Source organism: Adelges cooleyi, unplaced genomic scaffold (assembly GCF_023614345.1).
Source record: "Adelges cooleyi isolate 19-005CV unplaced genomic scaffold, UGA_ACOO_1.1 ACOO_flye_CR_arks_rails_tigmint_CR_PRNA_574, whole genome shotgun sequence".
Taxonomy (NCBI): domain Eukaryota; kingdom Metazoa; phylum Arthropoda; class Insecta; order Hemiptera; family Adelgidae; genus Adelges; species Adelges cooleyi.
This window is the reverse complement of record NW_026096268.1, coordinates 874,583-894,590: the sequence shown is the minus strand read 5'-3', so window position 1 is coordinate 894,590 and position 20,008 is coordinate 874,583. Positions and strand designations below refer to the sequence as shown.

The following is a 20,008-nucleotide window of genomic DNA, read 5'->3' as shown; positions in this document are numbered from 1 at the left end:
AATAATCTGACGAACCTCACTTTGAAACACAAAAAAGAAGAAAGGCTTGACACGAGACCTCTATATAGTGTTTGTAACCTACAATCAATTTTGGCCTTCGGAAATACGTAGATAATAGTCAGAAGGTATTGTTTATTTATTTATTTATTTATTGTAATTTATTTAATTTTAGAATATGTGAAAGTATACTAAAAAAACAAGGGGTATATTATTTACTGTTTGATGTTTGTCAAAGAATAACTTATCGAGGAATACAGCTAAGTGTTCACGATTAAGGAAATAGGCACATTGAAAGAGGAACGAGACAAGACAAAATGTAATTTACAGCCAGGCCCGAAGTCGTGACTGAAGCATCATGCAAATTATCATACAATTTACTTTCCAGCATCTTGATACTTAGAAGGACTGAAATCTATTATTATCAATACAAAATTCCAGAATAATAATATGCTAATTATAATGCATAATTTTCTTTTCAAATTCACTACATTAAAAAAAGGTAAATATAAATACCTAAAAAACACATTATTATAATTAAATAATGCTCGTGGTAAAAAATAAAATCACTAGTAGTTCATATACTTCAGAATTGAACATTCACAAATCGAGTGCCATAAAAATAAAATTGTGAGAGACCTTCCCATGAAAATAATAAAGAATTTTGAAGCTGTAAATTTCTATATATAAAAAAAAAACAAGGACAAATATTTTTTCACACACAACATCCCATTTCCAATACACAATATAGGTATATTTATCTTCTTTCCGCATGCATACATTTTTATAAAATAATACAATATTTAGGTATTATATTAAGATAAATGTTTTCTTCGAAGCAATGTTTTTTTTTAAGATGAAATCTTAGTTATTTTGTAATACTAAAAATATTTAAATATTTATAGTATTCGGAAACTTAAATTTAAGAAAATTATGTGTTTTTGATTTGACATGGCTTTGCTGAAATTATATTTTGTACCTAAGAATTGTGATCATTTAAATGGAAAAACAAAAATAAATAAATTGAGAAGAAATTGTAATTTTAATGTTAGTCTTAACTAAGATCAAAGTAATTTAAAAAAAAACCATCACATAAAACATTTATAATAATAATTACATTACTAGAAAATACCAACAACAATAATCCAAAGTGTGACCAATAATTTATTTTGAACATACTTTATAGGTAGAAGAAGACACGCGATAGCCATTTTTATATTGCTTTCGGTAAATAAAATTAGTGGTTACATATTTTTAGCAAAATTAATCAATAATGAAATTATTAGCTAATTGTTAAACAATATACAGGTGTATGTAAGAGGCACGGTATTAAAGCATTTAACCTAATTAGTAAACATAATATAAAAGTATAAATGAAAAGATCATGGTCTGCATTTTTAAAAATTACATTAATTTCACAAAAATAAATAAAATAATATGAAAATGTACTTGAATATACGTAACTTAATTTATTATCAACAACATTTAAGTACAAACAATAATATGTAAATAATAATTTCACAGCAGTACTCGTGTGAATTATTGAATGCAGACAATAAATCTAGTACACAAAATAGTATTCAAATACAGTTTAATACTGATATTTATTGCTTGAAGTGGCATAACCAAGCATTCAATATTGGCAAGATGGATGAAAAATAGTAATTCAACATTTACATTCAAAGACACCCTGTTATAAAGTCTATTATTTATTTACCATTCATGTACCATCAATATTTATTTAATAATATTTCGTTAATAGGTTCACCAAGGAAAAATAATTGAACTATTTACTAATCAATTCTTAAAATAGTAGTATAAAATTGTAAAATATTATGCTATTGATGGTTCAGGATGGCACTGAAAACATCAAGCGCTAACAAAAATATGATTTTTACAATGGTTCATAATTAATTAAGACTCTACGTTGTGATTAGTCTTACTATGTAATAAGTGTAAAATTATATAAATTATAAGTAAAAAAATATGTATATTTATATATATATATAAATAGCATAAATATTTGCATGCAAACCTCTATTTTTCTGCCTTCAACAACTGTTCCATGAAGATGTTCGCGAGCCTCATCAGCGTCAGCGCTATTCCCAAACGTTACAAAACCGAATCCCTGCATGCAACACACACAACAAAACACATGCAAATAAACAAACTCAACAGAAAATAAAATTTTTTATAATAGTAATATTATAACTTATACGTTTTCGTTGTCTTAAATAAAGTATATATGATTATATTATTTTTGATGAAGAGAAATATATATATATATATATATATGCATAAATGATTTGTTTTAGTTAAATTTGTTTGGGATAAGCGAACATTGACGTTCACAGTTATTACTATACAACAAATTAAAATAAAATAGTAGAATAAATGCTAAGTTAGTCCAGCATTCATTATGTATAGCGTTCACAAAATAGTGGTACTTTTAAGCGGTTTACTTTTTTTATTAGCGTTATTTGTGCTCTTAATTACGTGTCAATGATAAACTAGTGTTATTTTAAAATAAAATAAAATTGCGCTACTTATAGCATTGTGTAAATGTTCCCAAAAATATTCAGTTGTGGAAATGGAAATGTTATGTAAAAAAGGAACTTAAATTTCAAAAAAAATTATATTATTTTATTGAAAATTAATTTACTACATTTAGTTTGTATTATATAAAGTAAATTGTGTAACATGGAAGCTAATAATTTTGGGGATTAGTTATGTCTTAGTTTTGTTTAAACTATTTTGTTATGAAATAAAAGAGACTAGAGTAATTCAAATACAAGTTTGTACATTGTATTCAATTAATCATTTTTATAGATATTATTTTTAATTTGAAATGATTCAAAATATAAAACCTACTATTTTAAATAGCCAATTATTCAAAAAAATGCATTTGTTATATATTTTTTTTAATTGAAATAACTAAGAATGTCAATGTATTTTTATTTTTTAGCTACTTATAAAGCGTGAATAATTGATTTTATTTTTTATTATGAATAGTTTTATAAACAAGTATAACATTATTAATGAATTTAACCATAATTACCTTTGATCCTCGTTCATTAAAAATAATTTCAACATCTAGTATTGGTCCAAATTGCTGAAAAAAAGAAATGTTCGGTTGTATGTCATTATAATTCTATTATCATAACATAACATAAATATTGATTAATATTAATGTACACATCGTTACAACATAATAATTATGTTGAAAGTAAAAGCTTTATTAATTCTGTATTGATTAAAACTGTAAATGCACGTTTTACTATATCATTAATTTATATAATTTTTTTAAGCTTGTACATTATGGTTTTAATATTAATTTCAATATTACATAAATTAACAATATTGGGCATGTGCAGTTCTTAAAAATTGTTGATTTACAAAAATACAACAATAAATCGTTTTTCTTTAACACTATAACTGCTCATTCCCAATAATAGGTGTTTAGCATATTAATTAGTAGAAATAGTCTACAAGAAATAACGTAGTCAATAATATTAATCAAACAATATTAATTAATTACCCCAAACATGGCACGCAAGTCAGGCTCTCTAAATCTAAAGGGTATATTTGATACATGAAGTCTCTTTGACTGGGCATTTTTGTCTTCACTAGATGAACAAGGGGACCCAGCGCCAACATTGGTAACGTTCGTTGGTGAGGCTACAGATACTGACACCGGTGTAGTCAATGCATTCGTGGCATTAGTACATTCCAACTATACATTACAAAAAAAAAATATATATATATATTACGAGTGAACTAGCTATTTGGATTATACAAAAATTGTAGCTAAGGCCATTACTTGTGTGTGAACAGAAATGTTAGCAAATGTTACCATAAATAATAATCACGTCCTGTGAAACTCTTACCGGTTGTGATGTTGCGGTGACTGTAGTCGATTGAGACTCAGACTTCATCAGTCCTGTGACAACCGTTTGTTGTTGTTGTTGTTGCTGCTGCTGCTGTTGTTGTTGTTGTTGTTGTTGCTGTTGTTGTTGCTGATGATGTTGTTGCTGTTGTTGTTGGTGTTGATGTTGAGAAGCTACTATAGATGCCATAAGACCAGCGGGAGGTGAATACGCTGAGGGCGGTGGAGGAGGATCGTTATCTACAGACACCGGGGGAAGAGGAGCCGGTGTCGGTTGTGCAGTTACCGTTGCCGGCATCAGTGTTGGCGGCTGAGGATTGGCCATTTTCAATGTCATCGCGGCCATTTGACCGGGCTGCTGCATAGGAAAAGCTCCCGATGCAGCAGCCAGAGATGCATATGGATCAATACCTCCTTGAACCATTTGCTAAAAAAAAAAATAATAATAATAATAATAAGACGTGAATAAAATGATATTATCATCATTTATGTCGTTATTTAAAATATAGGTAATCCTTTAAGAGCTAGCAAGATAATATGCTAGTTAACCTCTGGATTTTTTTTTTTTTTTATTAAGTTCGATTTATTAATTTTGTACAAAATAATATATATAAATTATATACAGTTTTTGTAAATGAAAACAGAAAGGCAGGTATCGGTACTTATTAGCAGAACGATTAATACAAAAAATTCTAAAATTTCGAAATATTAATAAGTAAAAATTAAAAAAAATGTTTTATTACATATGATAAAGCAAGCTCGTAATCATTTACTGGGTCCTACCATTAACCGGTCATCGAAGAATTTACAACCAACCATGTGCAGGTATTAATTTTATATATCAACAACCAGTCAAATTACAATAAAACGGGACGAACAACATAATTATCAGACTCAAAGCAACTAATTAAGCTGAGAAAAGGTCATCGTCCTTCTTTCTGTGCTAATTTATCGTTGTGCATTAATTATCAATCGGATTTCTATACATGAGAAATTATGTTTTTTCATAATACCAACAGATTTTTATTAACATCTAACGTTTTCTCCTAGATGACCACACTATGTAGTACATTTCGAGAGACTTGCATTTAAGATACGCAGTTAATAAAAAAGATAGAAAATATGAAAAATATGACAACGCACGACGATACTATATAATAAGAATATACTTATTATCTCCTTACTACCCTCCTTTAAAGACTAACATAATTAACGAACAATAATAATAACCGTAATGTTATTACTTATTAAACTACATTAAAGCGTTAATCTACGGAGCGATTTGCTGACCAAGCACAAACTTTGTGTTACACTTGCAACTTAATTAACTTCAAGATTCATACAATTATTGAAGAATGTGATTATAATACGTAAAACGCTACTGTTTAAACTTTGTACTGGTATGATTCGCTCACTTTAACAACAATAGCATGACGACGTAGAGAAACAGAATATTACTGACCTCACCATAGAGAAATTTAATGAGGAAAAATGTTTGGGGAAAAAGCTGGCAAATATGAGATAAACACTTTACATGAATAAAATGTTTAAAAGTTAAAAAAAATTTGCCATCAGCCGATGTTGGATGAATAGCCAATGTCAATGGTTAAAAAACAGGCCAAACGAGTATTGAGAGAAACGGCCACGCCACGGCTGGTAACAAGTAATTTTTATTTGAACACCAGTTTTTTTCTCAGTTTCAAAAATCTGTCGCACGCCAGCGGCATACTAATTGCAGTTATTTTTTTCCTCTTATAGTTGGCTGCGTACAAGTATATTATTATTATTATTATTTAGGACATATAAATGATAGCTGTAACAGTAACTTTGTATAATATACTAGTAAAACTATGCGACGACGTTTTCAAAAAGTTTCTCTGTAGAACAACGCCGTTGCGTAACAACGGAGAATTTATTTTTTTTAATTTTATAATACAAGGCGATGATGGTCATACCAGTATTTATTTATATTTTATATTATGCATAAGTGTAGACGAGGCACATACATGCTCCTAGAAAGCTGCGAGTTAAATTCGTGACGACCGAGAAACACACATGCCTTGTATGTTTACATAATTTGCTAATATTATCCTGTCTGGTTTTTTTTGTTTTCGCGAATAATAGTCAATTATCGAGTAATATGACAATAATAAATGGAAAAAAAAACCGGAACCGGCATTATTTTAAAACATAGCTTCTGTTTGACAGACCCACGACTCCCTTTTTTTTAATCTAAGGGAGAGCTCGAGGAAATATTACAAAGCCTAAAAGACTTATTAATATGTATACAAATGTACAATAGAAAATAGTAGCTCTATTGCGGGCGAAAGTGTAAATCACGGAAAAAACAGCTAACGTCGAGTGGCAGAGCTTCACGGTATATCCACTCCGGTCTACTAATGAGGATGTGTGCGGACAAACGGAACACGCTGTTATAATATATATTATGTTATATTGTGTGTGTACTACCGGAGAGGCCGTCAATTTGGAGGACGACCGAAAGGGGGAGGGAGGGGGTAAAGGATGTGTAGTATCCATTGTTACAGCCGAGTTTTGCTGCTCTTCAATGATATATAAAAATTTGTGAACAAAATAAATAATAATAATAATAAAAATACTATTGCTGCGGGTATTAACACGCCGGTTAGGCCGTCGAGTTACATCGTCAAGTGGTTACATCCTACGACTATACAAAATATATATATACACATATTATGATACACCCGTGTCGTAGCACTGCAGTAAAAAAACGACACGAGAGTGAACTATTTAAAAAATTGAGTTAAATTGACGTTTATTGTGTCGTCCCCGTTGTCGCCTAATTCGTCGTTAAATAAAATAAACGTACACCGACGACGACGAATTGAATAAAAAATATATGTCGGTGCGTGTGCGACGATTTTTCTTTGGCTAGCAAGAGCTTCCTCTACGCTCAGATTTATTATGCGGCGTTGATCTAAATTTAGACTGAATTTATAGCCCGCGAACTTCAAACCGACCAATTATTCGACGTGTCTTTGTTTAGGCCGGATCGACGTTGCCGGATCTACAAACGTACACGGCAAGCCGACCGTCAAATATTTTCGACCATGGCTAAGAACTTGGGTAATATTTAAAAAACGTTATCCGAGGGCCATAATATTACATTTTCGAGAGGCTAAAAGAAATATAGAAGGCTTCGTACGTCAATTTTTTATACTATGTCTGAACGTAATAATTATATAAAAATACCAAATTTTAGATGTAATAAAAAATTCATCCTATTTTTCACATCATATTGTCGCAGGATTAAAAAAAACTAATAATTTAACAAGCAAAGGCGTAAGCCGTAAAACACATTTAAGCACTTAATCTTCCAAGATATACCACAACAAAAATATATCTAACTATATTATTTGGAAAATGCTGAATGTCGTTTGGCAATCTAGAATTGTTTTTAATACATTCATTAAAATAAAAAATATGTAAATTTTCAAAGCGATGTTCATTAATCATTACATTGCTCGTTAAAAACCATTTGACATTAAATTAAAATAACATAAGCCCAAGACACATGAATCAACTAATTAACAGATTTGTATTTACTTCGTTAATTATGCGATACTCATACTTTAATAACTTGCCTGCAAATATATTAATATGTTAATTGAATAAAATGAAAAGGTATTAATTTAATAACGACGTTTTTATGTATCAATTTTCAATTTAACTAGGTTAGTTTTAGGCGAATGTCGTCGGTCCTAAATATTTATATAATTTACTGAGTTATTTATTAATATTTAGCCTCTAAATATTGCTTTTAATTTGTTTTGAATAATCATAATTTGTATTCGATGTACAGCCCAACGGTTAGCAGGCGGTTTATGTAGAACTTATTTTTTTTAATTGACCTTTTTAATCAATCCGATAAACAGTGTTATTGATTACTAAACCGATAAGAGGAGACTTCTGGACATATTATCTGGATTTCGTAGAATAGCCTATCGTAGAATCTAATGAGAAAAGACGAGTATCAAATAGAAAAACATGGCTTATCTATATTTTAACGTCTACGATTTATTGTTTATTATACTAACGCAATATATAGATATTCAACCAATTATGACCATTATATACAATTGAAAGGCACGAGGAATGATATAAGATTTTGTTTTTACGTTTTAAAATTCTTTCTTCTTTTTTTCAAATGTACAGTAGTATCAAAAAACTGGCGGTTCGTGTTCGTTTCGGGGTAAACGATCGAGAAGAATTTACAAAAATAAACACCGGTTTGGACGCCATCACAGCGCCGTCGACCTCTTCTCTCCACAACAGAAAGAAACACATATATAACTATAAACTCGGATCATCCCGCGGGATCGATTAACACTGATCTATACACACTAGCAAGCTATCACGTTTCATCTCGGCCACACCCCTCGCGTTAAAGTTTTTTTTTATCTCAATACCCGCGAAGAATCGGTAACCACCGACCGCGGCCCGTAGTACACAGAAAAAACTTTTCATTTATTATGTACTTTTTTTTTTGAATGGCTCTTCTCTTCCATTGACGGTTATTTATTAATTTTTTATTCGGACGACCGTGAACGAACGAAATTTCACCATCGGTTCATGCCAAAAAAAAAAAAAAAAAACACCAGTTAAAGCTGTTCTAAACAGCAGAGCGTGTTGGCTTTAAAAATAATACATAAACGGCAAACCGCTGTCGTTCTGGTTGACCGTCCCAGACGGACTTTGAAACCGTGTACGCATGCCAGAACCTTGTCTACAATGTGTTACATACAACTATAAATGCGTTTCGTTATCGAGTCTTAAGTAAAGACGTCGAAACCCGGCAAAGGTCAATGCGCCGATAAGGTCGACTTCTACGAAATTACCGTTGCTCATCAGTAACTCCTCCCCCGATGAAAAAAAATTACACATAATAGTGATATAATTTCTGACCGATTACAATAATATACAACGTATCGCACGCAGCATAACGTAATGACGGTTTACTAAAAAAACACCAACATTACAAGATTTACAAATGGACCGGATTTGAAAGCAAATCCGAACGATAACCGAACCGACTGGGCTAACTTATTATTTAGATCTATAAAAAATACACTTGACACGTGATCGTCCGCGATCAATACGAGTGTATTACCATCCAACACGAATAATATGTACCTATTAATCTATACACGATGGTTTGACAAATGAAAAAATAGTTTTGATAAAACAAAAATGAAGACTCAAAGTCTAAAAAAAGCTTACACAATAATGATATTAAATGCACGAGAAACATGTACACGATTATGCAGGTTAGAAACACTACACGAGAGATTGTTTATTAAAAGTTTGCTATTCATCAAAATATGTCATGTATATAAAAAAAATAACAGAGACAAAGTGTTTTAAACGTAGATGCTTGTTTAGTTTTATCTGATCGATCGCTAATGGTTTATTAGTTTTGAACAAATGCTATTTTAGTAAACAAACATTATTCATAAACTACATAATAACAAGACCAGAGTTCGAACTCCTATTGTGGTCTAGAAATTCAAATTAATCATAAACAATTTTTACATTGAATTCAACAATTCTAGAGCCAAACATCATAAGTATATAGTTAATACGCACTTGGCCTGGTTTAAGATACTTGAGTTATACAATTGACGATACTTCAGCTACGAAATGTTACTCAATATATTGAAACAATCAAGTAAAAATATGCGTTTTAAAGTTCATAGAAATATGTTTATTTTAAAGGAGTAAATACGTAAAAATTATTTAGAAAATAGTATTATTAAATTTTATTTCATTTTTTAACTTAACTCATAAGAATGACCATAAATCCAGTAGTAAATCATAGGACACTGTCAAAAAAAAAAAATCAAAATATATAAATATTATATATATATAGTTCGTTAGTTTTAATGACGCGTCTAAAATAATTTTAGCAATAAACTTAAGAATAAAATTGTTAGGATAATCTACCATGATACCATTATTTATACGGGATACGCATACATAATTTTTTAGGTCTTTTATCCACTATACTTGTGTAATACCTAGCCACCACTTGGTGCATAAGGTACGATTTGTTTTTCAAAATATTTATGCAGAATTTCACAATATAAACTATTGATAAAACAAAATGAAAACCGTACCCACTTGTTGCACAGAAAACAATTATTCTCGATAAGTATTATCCACAATAATTAAATACTATTTTCGGATTTATACACTAATCCTATGCACATTCAGCGTACACATGCGCCTATAAAAAAGCGTTTATATCCAATGCCATAATCCAACGAATTCGGTTACGCTTTTTTCTAATAGCGTAATTAAAACACACTCGGTTGTTAATAGCAGCTGTCGATAGCCATCTCCACTCGTCCCATTTCCCTGCTAGTCTATAAAGACCTACAACACATCTAGGTAATCATCATAATATTATTATTACCGACACATTCCTCTTTGAGTAAGCGTGTTAATCGCACGTGTAATTAAACGAAATATCTTGATATGTTCCCACGCACCGCGAAGACTACCGACTAAAGCTGGTTCTAGCATTACCTGGCCCACTCGTTTTTTTTTTTTTTTAGGAAGATTGAAAGTGAAAACCGGGGTAGTAGTAAATAGTACTACCAACGGATCCACATACACACACGCATATTATGGTATGGTTACCTACACAAGATCGTTGTTACCGTTTGGGCGGCAATAAAATCGAATTTAAAAAAAATCAAAAAACAATAAATTCTTATTAGCCATCGTTAGACGGTTAATGACGGATCGAGTCAATTGAGCGAAAACGATAAACCGTCATCGCGACGTTGACTCTTTTACGGTTTCACGGTGTTGACAACGATAATAATAACAATAATAATATATATATATATAGTATATATATATATATGTATACATATAAAATATAAACCCATACGAGTAACTCTACCCACACAAAAACTCGGTTGCTACATGTTGCGGCTTTTTTTTTTTGGTTTCTTTTGGGTTCAACGCCAACAGGTGGTACACACAATACATAATAGAATACAGTCACAGACGACACGTGCTTTTGATTCCCTCTTCTCGAAGAGTGCAACTTAATTATTGTAATATTGGAAAGAAAAAAAAAATCTCGGCCGTAGGATTTTACTATTGTTGTTCCGAATAGGAGTGGAGCAGTATAACAGCACGCAACGGTATTTCGACAGTCTCAAGGCGCGTCCACCGCATTATTAAAACGTCGCGCGTCCTTGGCTCAATTAAAGAAGAAGTTTTCTCCTACTTAGCTCTGTGTTTTTTTTTTTTATGAAAACCCCATCGTTAGCTTTACAGCGGCATTAGCACAGAAAACAAACGAACCGGACACGAGACACCTAAACCAAATGTAAATCGTAATGGTATTGCACGGTCCGAGGATCGCGACAGGAAGGAAGATTCCCTACAATCGTTCTCCGACCGGATGTACAAGCACAAAACAGTATACTGTTTGTATACAAACTAGAAGTGTTTTTTTGTTAACACGGCCATCGTTAATTCGCAATTAAGAGAACCCGCGTTAACCAACTCATTAACGAGACTGCCGTTGTAATAAAAATCAAAAAATTAAATCATATCTTGCGGCCGGTGGAAGTTTTCCTAGGTAACAACAAACCGACATTGGCATAATACTCATATATTTCATTCTGACCCTCCCCACCCCCTTTTGTGTCTGCGAAGGTCGCCGATTCTTGCAATATTGTAGATATACCTACTGCACAGCCTTGGAGCGAGAAACGTGTGATGCAGTTGCCAAAATGAGACGTTTATTATTATTTTCAATTGCATCGTTCGACGGGCAATTGTTGAATCCGTGCCACACCGAAGGCGATCAGATTACTTAATCGATTAACACTAATATCGTCTGTCCATAACGGATGTTCGTTCTGCTGTTGGTCTCCGACTGATCTGTTTTTACATTATTATTGTGAAAAAGGCGTAAGTATACTTCAGGACAAAGTTTTCCTGGGTTTCGCCAAGGACGAGCTCGTTGTTTACACGGGATGTGGGCGCCACGCCGTTTAACAGAGCACAACATGGCGGGACAGGTAGTTAGAAAAAAAAATATATATATGTATATATTTGTAATGTAGTACAGCGTTTTGATTTTTTCTTATACACATTTATATCATCATAACATGTGCAGCAAAGTATACCCAAAAATAACTGTTGGGTGTACATAATACAAAACCAGTAAGTTTATCAATTTGAAGAGCTTTACAAAATAAAGTTTAAAGAAAAAACATTATTCATATCGATTAAATGCGAGCAAAGAACGATTCTCGATACTCTACAACGGATATTCCGTCCAAGAGATAATGCTGCGTATTGATGAATCGTGTGTGATAAACATCGCACGTCAAGAATTTTTATTAATATTTCACGGACAATTAATTTCAACGCGGAAAAAAAATTAAGCACTTATTATTATATGGTCATAATATAATAGCAATATTCGACTGCGCCTTTATGGAATGTACCGAGACGAGAGCTGCATCACGCCACCATAACAAATGGGCGACGACAATCGAGACATCATAAATTCCTATTAGTTATTCCAATGGCGAACGTTTTATTCGAAACCAGCAAATTGAAGTCTGCACTCGACAATGTCTTCGGCTTAAACAGGGAAAAAAATAGGACGCTTCAATCTAACCTTTAGGAACAGATATTTAGCTTAACTTGCATCTAAAAAAATTACTTAAGCAAAACAAATGACCAAAGTTACAAAAAAAATTCATCTTCCCGATTCTATTAAGTCGAATATAATGAGAACAAAATAGGTAAAAAAAATTGCATTTCTATGGAATTATAATACTCGACAGTTTTTCAATGTTACTAAAATAAACACACTGTTTTGTTGACAAATATTTTATGGGCAACAATAGTTTTTTGAAAAAAATTCTCATCGTCATATTAATCACCATTCAATTGTAATAACTAATAAGTGTGTCATTCATAAGCGGACCATACAATTAAAAATAACGTGCTCACAGGCAGTATAATTACTTATTTAAAAATATGTTATCCACAAAATAGTCAATACTTTCTTGGTTCATAGATGACATTGCCGCATACCTAATCGATTGTTTCTAAGAAAACTATTAGTCTTAATTTAAAACATCTATTTGGCTTGTAGCAAAAATTTCAGGCTAACAATTTTATGATACAGTTTATTTTTATTGGCAATGTCGGTCGTTCGCGCCAACAATACATTTTGATGGCGGCCTTTAACTATTCTATACAGATGTTTCAAGTTTCAACTCAATAAACTTAATAAGTAATTAGTATTGCTAACTATATTTTTATTTGATGTAACCGCATATATTCGTTAGGTCGTTTAAACTCGAGGTTAAAAAATACTTAATAGAATATTTTAACGGGTTGACCGGACTGCCGAGAAGTTTCTCGTTAGCACAACATTAATACCGATGATAATAATTTAACAGACTTGCATTAGAACAGTAGGGAATGTGGAGGGTGGCGGCGATGGCGGCAGAACCGATTAAAACGTTGGGCGAACACGCGATAGCGATTGCCGGTAAATGATAAATGGAAAATGGAAAATCACACATGAAAACCTCGTTCGGTTTTACACTTATCGCGACAAACGTCAATGTTTTAATTTTGAGTTTTCAGGCACGAGCGGACCGACGCCAGCGAAAATCAATGTTTCAACGGCGTTATAGCATGTGTGCAGCGCTGTGTGTGTGTGTTTGTGTTTTAATGACATTTTCCCATCGCGGCATCCTTCGTTTCTGTTTCCTCGACGAACCTAACAGATGTGAGAGGAGCCGCCCCTGTGGCTGGTCGTCGCCGTCATCATCACGCACACACATATAACACAGCACACAGATAGGATAAATAAATTATAAATGTGTACGGCTCCCCCCCCCCCCGGCCACAGACTTCAGACATGTGTTTCCTAGGTCGACCTCTGAGAACAACCGTATGCGAACGAGAAACCAACGGAGAAAAGTAGAGAAGAGAAAAAAAATACAATCATGTATATACATAAAAAAAAACTGGAAATTATACGGACGTCACCGATCGTTTGTACGTCTGAAGAATTACATAGCGGTTTTTATACACAATAATAGTATTGTAGGTACAATGTTTTTCCAATATTAAACAAAAAAAACATACACAATAATAAATATGTATATTGTACTCATATTATTATTAGTACATCTGCTTTACGGTGTTTAATTTGTTGTTCAGTCTGTAAATAGAAATAAATTAAGCAATATATTATGATTACACGACATCAATGATAATTATAATTTACACAACAATGCAACGCGGGAGGGACAGTCAAATGGTATTCATTTTGGAAAAAAACAAATAAATGAATAAAAGAAACAGCCAATAATTCACCTCGTCGTCGATGAAAAGAAGTTGTCAATTTTTTTTTTTCTAAGTGGACAAAAACTTTGTTTTCGGGGCGACCCTTTATTTAGTTTTCGTGTAACGAGACACAATCGTAAAATAATATGCATTTTATTTCAGTGTTGTTGTCTTCCATTAAAAAAACGTTAATTTACACTTTTGTACATCTCTACGGTTTAACAAACGGGCACAAGGTCCGTTTCGGTCAAAACTTATAACACACAGCCGCCGTCAATTAGAGGTTTTTGTTCGGCCATCCGAACAAAATCCTAATTATCGCATCTGGTGTGCTAAATCGGGAGGAGGAGAGAGAGTGAACTTTTTAATTGCAAAAAGTTCTCCCCGAAACAAGAATGAGCTTTCGTTTTTTTCTTCTTTAAAAATGTAAAAAAAAAAAAGCGTCGTCCGTCGTTGATTAAACGGCGCGCGGCGGCAATGATGTCGCAACCGAGGCTCCAAGTGTCGACAGATAAAATTCATTGGATTTCAACCAAAATAGCAATGGCGGATTAACGTTAATTTTTTTCAAACGGACATTGGTCTACTCCACAGTGCCGTCCCTAGATTGTTTAAAATCGAACACGACAATAATGTATTATCAATTAAAATCTTAAAAAAACACCCGACCGAAAATCACGCGTAATACACAACAACGACGTGTTGCTATGCGCGATGACTTGCTTGGATGATAAAAATATAAGGAGAAAAAAATACTGAAATTAAACGGTACGATTACGCGATAATTACTATTCAACTGCAATTGTAATGATTGAAAACCATAATAACACGCATAGTGATTTAAGCAGGCCAAATACACACGACCCATATGCGGTTGCACAAGCCCCGCGCTAAGTTGCGATACTGAACGTCGTCAGAATGCGTTTTGTACACACATAATATATCGTTACAGTACAATACAGTACAGGATATACATACATACATCCAGTACGGAACACGTGTTCAATATTATTATTTCAATCTGGCTGGGGTCCATCTCTGGTCCGAAACGTTGTAAATTCTGCTCAATGATAATAATAATAAGGCACTTAAAACGAATGCCGTTAATCGTATGGTCGAGCACATAAAATAATAAAAATTACCCAATAAATCAGCTAATTGTAATTTGACAAATTGGTACGCGATCGTGCCAAATACAGGCGTACTTGGGTACAACAATGTAGGGAAAAAAACTTAGTCGTTTAACGGACGGAAAATACGCTAAGCTTGGAGGGCACACATGGACTATCATTTTTCTGTAATAATAATAAGTATTATTTTTATTATGGTAGATCCTAGATCCTAGATCCCATCCTTTGAACCCATGTGCAGCAATCCGGACTGTAAATGATGCGAATACAACATACGATACAATCTTAATAATATTATAATCTCATAAAAACGCTTGGTGAGATTTTCAACGATTGCAATACCAACAAATTTTTGTAAGAAAATATAATTCCATTGTAAATTCTACTAGCAAAAAACATTATAAAAACAACGATGTTGTCCCGACGTCTAATGAATCGATACTACATTTAATTAAGTATCATAATGTTTTTATATGTAATGTATGGTTTTATTTTTGACACATAATGTACGAGGTTAAAAAAAAACTTTTATCGAAGCGAGAGTGGAACGGTTTGCAAGTCATCCAAAATTCACTATATAGAAGTGAACGCAAAATAATCCTCTACAATTTCGGATTTTGAAAATAATGCAACCGAAACGGTAAGTTCAAATATGTTCCAATTGCCTGATCTAAGATAAACTTGTGAGTTATTCTCGATGACAAATTTTGATAAACGGAAACGACAACTTCGAATTATATCATTATCAAGCCAAAAAAATAAACGTTTTTCCCTATCACTACAGTTGTAATACTAAGTACCGAGTTAAATATTCAGCTTCTATCTTGCATTTGTTAAGCTCTGCGGGTGGAAACTAGGTGCTCCAGTTGGAAATACTCTGTGACCCTCCCCCCCCCTCAGTCATGCATCGAAATTTCAACCGAACGAGGGCGTTTTTCCAGACACTGCTCTTTTATAGAACATTCCGAATAGCAATTGACGTGTACCCTAGGGACCGACACTAAAAACAAAAACCTACTGGGCGTTATCTGCCGGTGCACGCTACCAGGACCACGCCAAACCAGATATCATAACAATACGGTTTTCTAGATTAATTAGTCGATGCCGCCGTCGTTTAATTACACTAATGCAGCAGCGTCAGAGGCGTAGGCGACATTACACAGTCGTCACGTCACGTCAAAGGGTAAGCGGACGATAATACACATTTTATCATGTACTCTATATGGTTTTTTTTAGCATTATTTATTAACCGCCTTATTGTCACGTGTACTAGCGTTCGCATTATTTTCACGTCACATCGCGTGTAACTCTTGACCGACCGTTCTCCAGTCATTCGTTAATTTATGAAAACTACCGAAACAACATACAAAAAATATATCACTCCCGGTCTCCTTTGCTTTCCCCGCAGTCCTACTATTGGAAAAATATTTTCTAAAAAATTACACTACCTTCGGCCAGTATAATATCAATATTATTATAACAATCCACAAATACATATTATATTGACCCATTAGATTTGTATACTACTGTTGTTAACGACTACCTGCGCGCGCCTTTTGCTAGACAACACTTGTTGTGTGCATTGGCCGCGCTTTACACTATTATGTATGTACATTTATTATAATTTCGGTACGTGTAACTTGAAACCGACCCTGCCACCGTGTAAGCATGTGCGTCACAACCGTGGTATTTTCTAAACGATAGAGGTGTTGTACACGGTATACCTCACAACCATCGGCCATCGCCCAAGGGTACCTACATCGCATTAGGCACACATCTAGGTACAAAATGTGTATTAAAAATATTATTATGATCGTTTGGAAATCACTTCGAGAAAGCGATAAAAACGCGATATATTCGTCCGGATGGTAATTAGGAGTTGTAATTGTGTATAAATAAATTGTTCGCGCATTCGGACAATGCTAGTTGGAATGCAACGGTTGGCCGTAAGTGATTTCAACTTCTACAACAAAGACTGGAAAACACAAAAGAATAGTAATGTTTTATGTACAACGCGGAAAAGACGGCCGTGTTCCGAGTCCGTGCAATGTTAAAACATCAGTCAACACCACTATACAGCGGTCGACTCAAAGTCAATCAATATATATATTTATATAATGTATAATAATAAATATTTTAATGTCGTTTCTCCACGATAGAGGGAAGAGAGATAATGGCGGAGAAAAGAAAAAGATATCAGCAGATAGTGTCAGCGGTACGTAACGAAACTAGTTTTGGCATCGAGTTTATCAGTGCACAATTTTATTAACCTTTGCGCCATTATCATCCCGAAGAAAAAAGATAACAATATTATTTATTAATAAATAGTGACACAGACCCTAACTACCGTCATTAAAAGCAGCCAAAACAGAAACGGTATAATATTCGCACCCAACACAATGCCAGAAGATCCCAAGGCGAGATAACATGACATTGTGTATCGCTTACAAACGCTTGTACAGTGCTAAGTAATGATAATAATATTTTGTTCTATTGTAACCTAACCCTAGTAGAGCGATTTTAGGTGTGTCGGTGGCGTGCGGTGTTAAGGGGGTGCGCCCGGACATTTCGGGGGGGGTGGAACAGTTGTCCGTCCAAATGATGTAAGAAAAGCAACAAAATCGGACTTTTCCAAAATATTTATAATAAGGAAAAACAATAGAAAAACGTTTGTTATATTAATATAGTACTCACCGGATAGTAAAGCCCCTGATGGGGGATCAAATAGGGCGTTGCAGCCCACAGCTTGAGGCCGTTTTCTAAAACCGTGTTTATCACAAAATTATAAGGGCGTACGACCGACGGCCTAACATGCTACGCGAAGGTGTCGTGTCGATGATACTGGCGTTTCGTTTTTGTATTTGATTTAATTACACAAAAACTTAATTTTACACACGCGCACAAAAAAAAAACGAGCGGCGACCAACGCGCACTTCCGTTGGTAAACGAAAAAAAAAAATATATATATATGTATTAAAATAACTTAAGAAATTTTATCGTTTTGTTTTCGGCCGCGGGCCGTTTGGAAATTGGGAATTTAACTAAAATACGAATAATAACAAAACTAAACTATATCATAAAAAACAAACGTAACGGGTAACGATCGAATGGAAAACTAACGAAACATACACTGAAGAATATACTATATTAATATTATTTTCGTTAACGGCGTACAGAGCGAGCCAGACGCTCAGTGGCACAAACACAATCTAACGAATGGATTGGACACGGGAAGAAACGCCGTACGGTCGCCTGCCGCGCTGCTCTCTTCCACCTCTCCATACACCACACCGACACCGTAACCATAGCCGCCGTCGACGGGACGCGAGAGAAGCCGACGGGTCTCCCCACCGCTCGGCTTACCACCCGAGGCATACACACACACACACACACATACGCAGCAACGCAAATCGATGAAACAGATCGGGCCCCCCCACCAGACGACAACGGCGGCGGCAGCCTTTGTTTCGCCGACCTTCCGACCAAACCACGGGACGACCCCCGGGTCCGAAATACCACAGACTCGTCCTTTTTATCACCGCTCCGTGTTCGCCAAGAGACGAGCGCTTTATTAATATTAATATTAATATTACTATTACTACTATTATCATGATCATCGCCATTATTTATTACTTTATAATGTACGAATATTAAATTATTTGTACAATGTCGGGTACGTGTATAATGTTCGACAACCCGTCGCGGTGGTTTTTAATGGAAAATTTAAACATTTAAATTCTCCGCCGTTGGCACGTCCCCCGCGGCTTTGCCTCCTAAACGCGACATCATCCAAAGTTCGGACGGGCGTACTTTAACTAATCAACTAATAATATTTGCGATGCCGTTATAATATATTAAAACACTATTATAGCAACTACTACTCCGAAACGAGATTCCAACCAACGACTGCTTTATTTCTCACGATAACTTTTGGGTCAATATTTCTTAACTAAGCGAAAATAACCTTTCTTAAATAATTTTTCTTATACGTCTGTCACCCGCATTCTGTGATATTTCATAACTTAAAAATAATTGAACTTTTAAAATAACTATGTTTTACACCACATAAACACATTTAAAGACAGCAAAAACTATGTATCGCCGTCAAAATTAACGGTGCTTTTATTTAAATACATTTTCGTCAGAATTGCCGGTACAATAAGCATGGTAGTAGAAGTAATGGGTACACCGTAACCGTATAATCATTTTAAAAATATTTCTTGATGCTCCTCACAGTCCGTAAGTCACAAAAAAATAAATGCACGCCATTGCAGCTGACAGGTCACTCGAGTAAATCTGCAGAAAAATTCTCACAGACATATTAAACATAAGTTTAAGACACCTTATCCGTCTTGGGCTGTACGTTCGATCGATACGTTGCCGTAGTAACCAATATTAATATATTTTACAATTTTATTCGTTTTGTTTATTCGCTACTAGGGAGTAGGGATAAATGCTATCTATAAATTCTAAAAATAAAAGTAATGTATCTATTGTTAGGAAAATAAGTAAACTAAATATTTTAGCAATTCAGCTTTTTAGACTTGCAAATTAAACCCTCTTTTTCTTGAATGACTTTTTATGTAAAATAACTTCATAAAAGCGAATAAAT

General features: G+C 33.7%; 1 protein-coding gene across 14 annotated transcripts in view; it reads right to left on the bottom strand.

Annotated features, from left to right (window-relative positions):
* LOC126843698 (RNA binding protein fox-1 homolog 2-like) overlaps positions 1–18,674 on the bottom strand; it is a 29,658-nt gene extending 10,984 nt beyond the window's left edge. For 5 of the 14 annotated variants that reach the window (XM_050581389.1, XM_050581378.1, XM_050581380.1 and 2 more), the window contains exons 1-5: positions 18,091–18,660; positions 3,885–4,310; positions 3,536–3,730; positions 3,056–3,109; positions 2,033–2,125 (exon numbers count right to left, since the gene is read on the bottom strand). In XM_050581389.1, the coding sequence (XP_050437346.1) occupies positions 2,033–2,125; positions 3,056–3,109; positions 3,536–3,730; positions 3,885–4,307 (765 nt within the window). In that variant the 5' untranslated portion in view covers positions 4,308–4,310; positions 18,091–18,660. Of the gene's footprint in view, positions 1–2,032; positions 2,126–3,055; positions 3,110–3,535; positions 3,731–3,884; positions 4,311–18,090 lie in introns of all 14 variants that reach the window. The other 9 variants (XM_050581386.1, XM_050581375.1, XM_050581379.1 and 6 more) reach the window with 7 other exon arrangements.
* Positions 18,675–20,008: the final 1,334 nt, after the last annotated feature.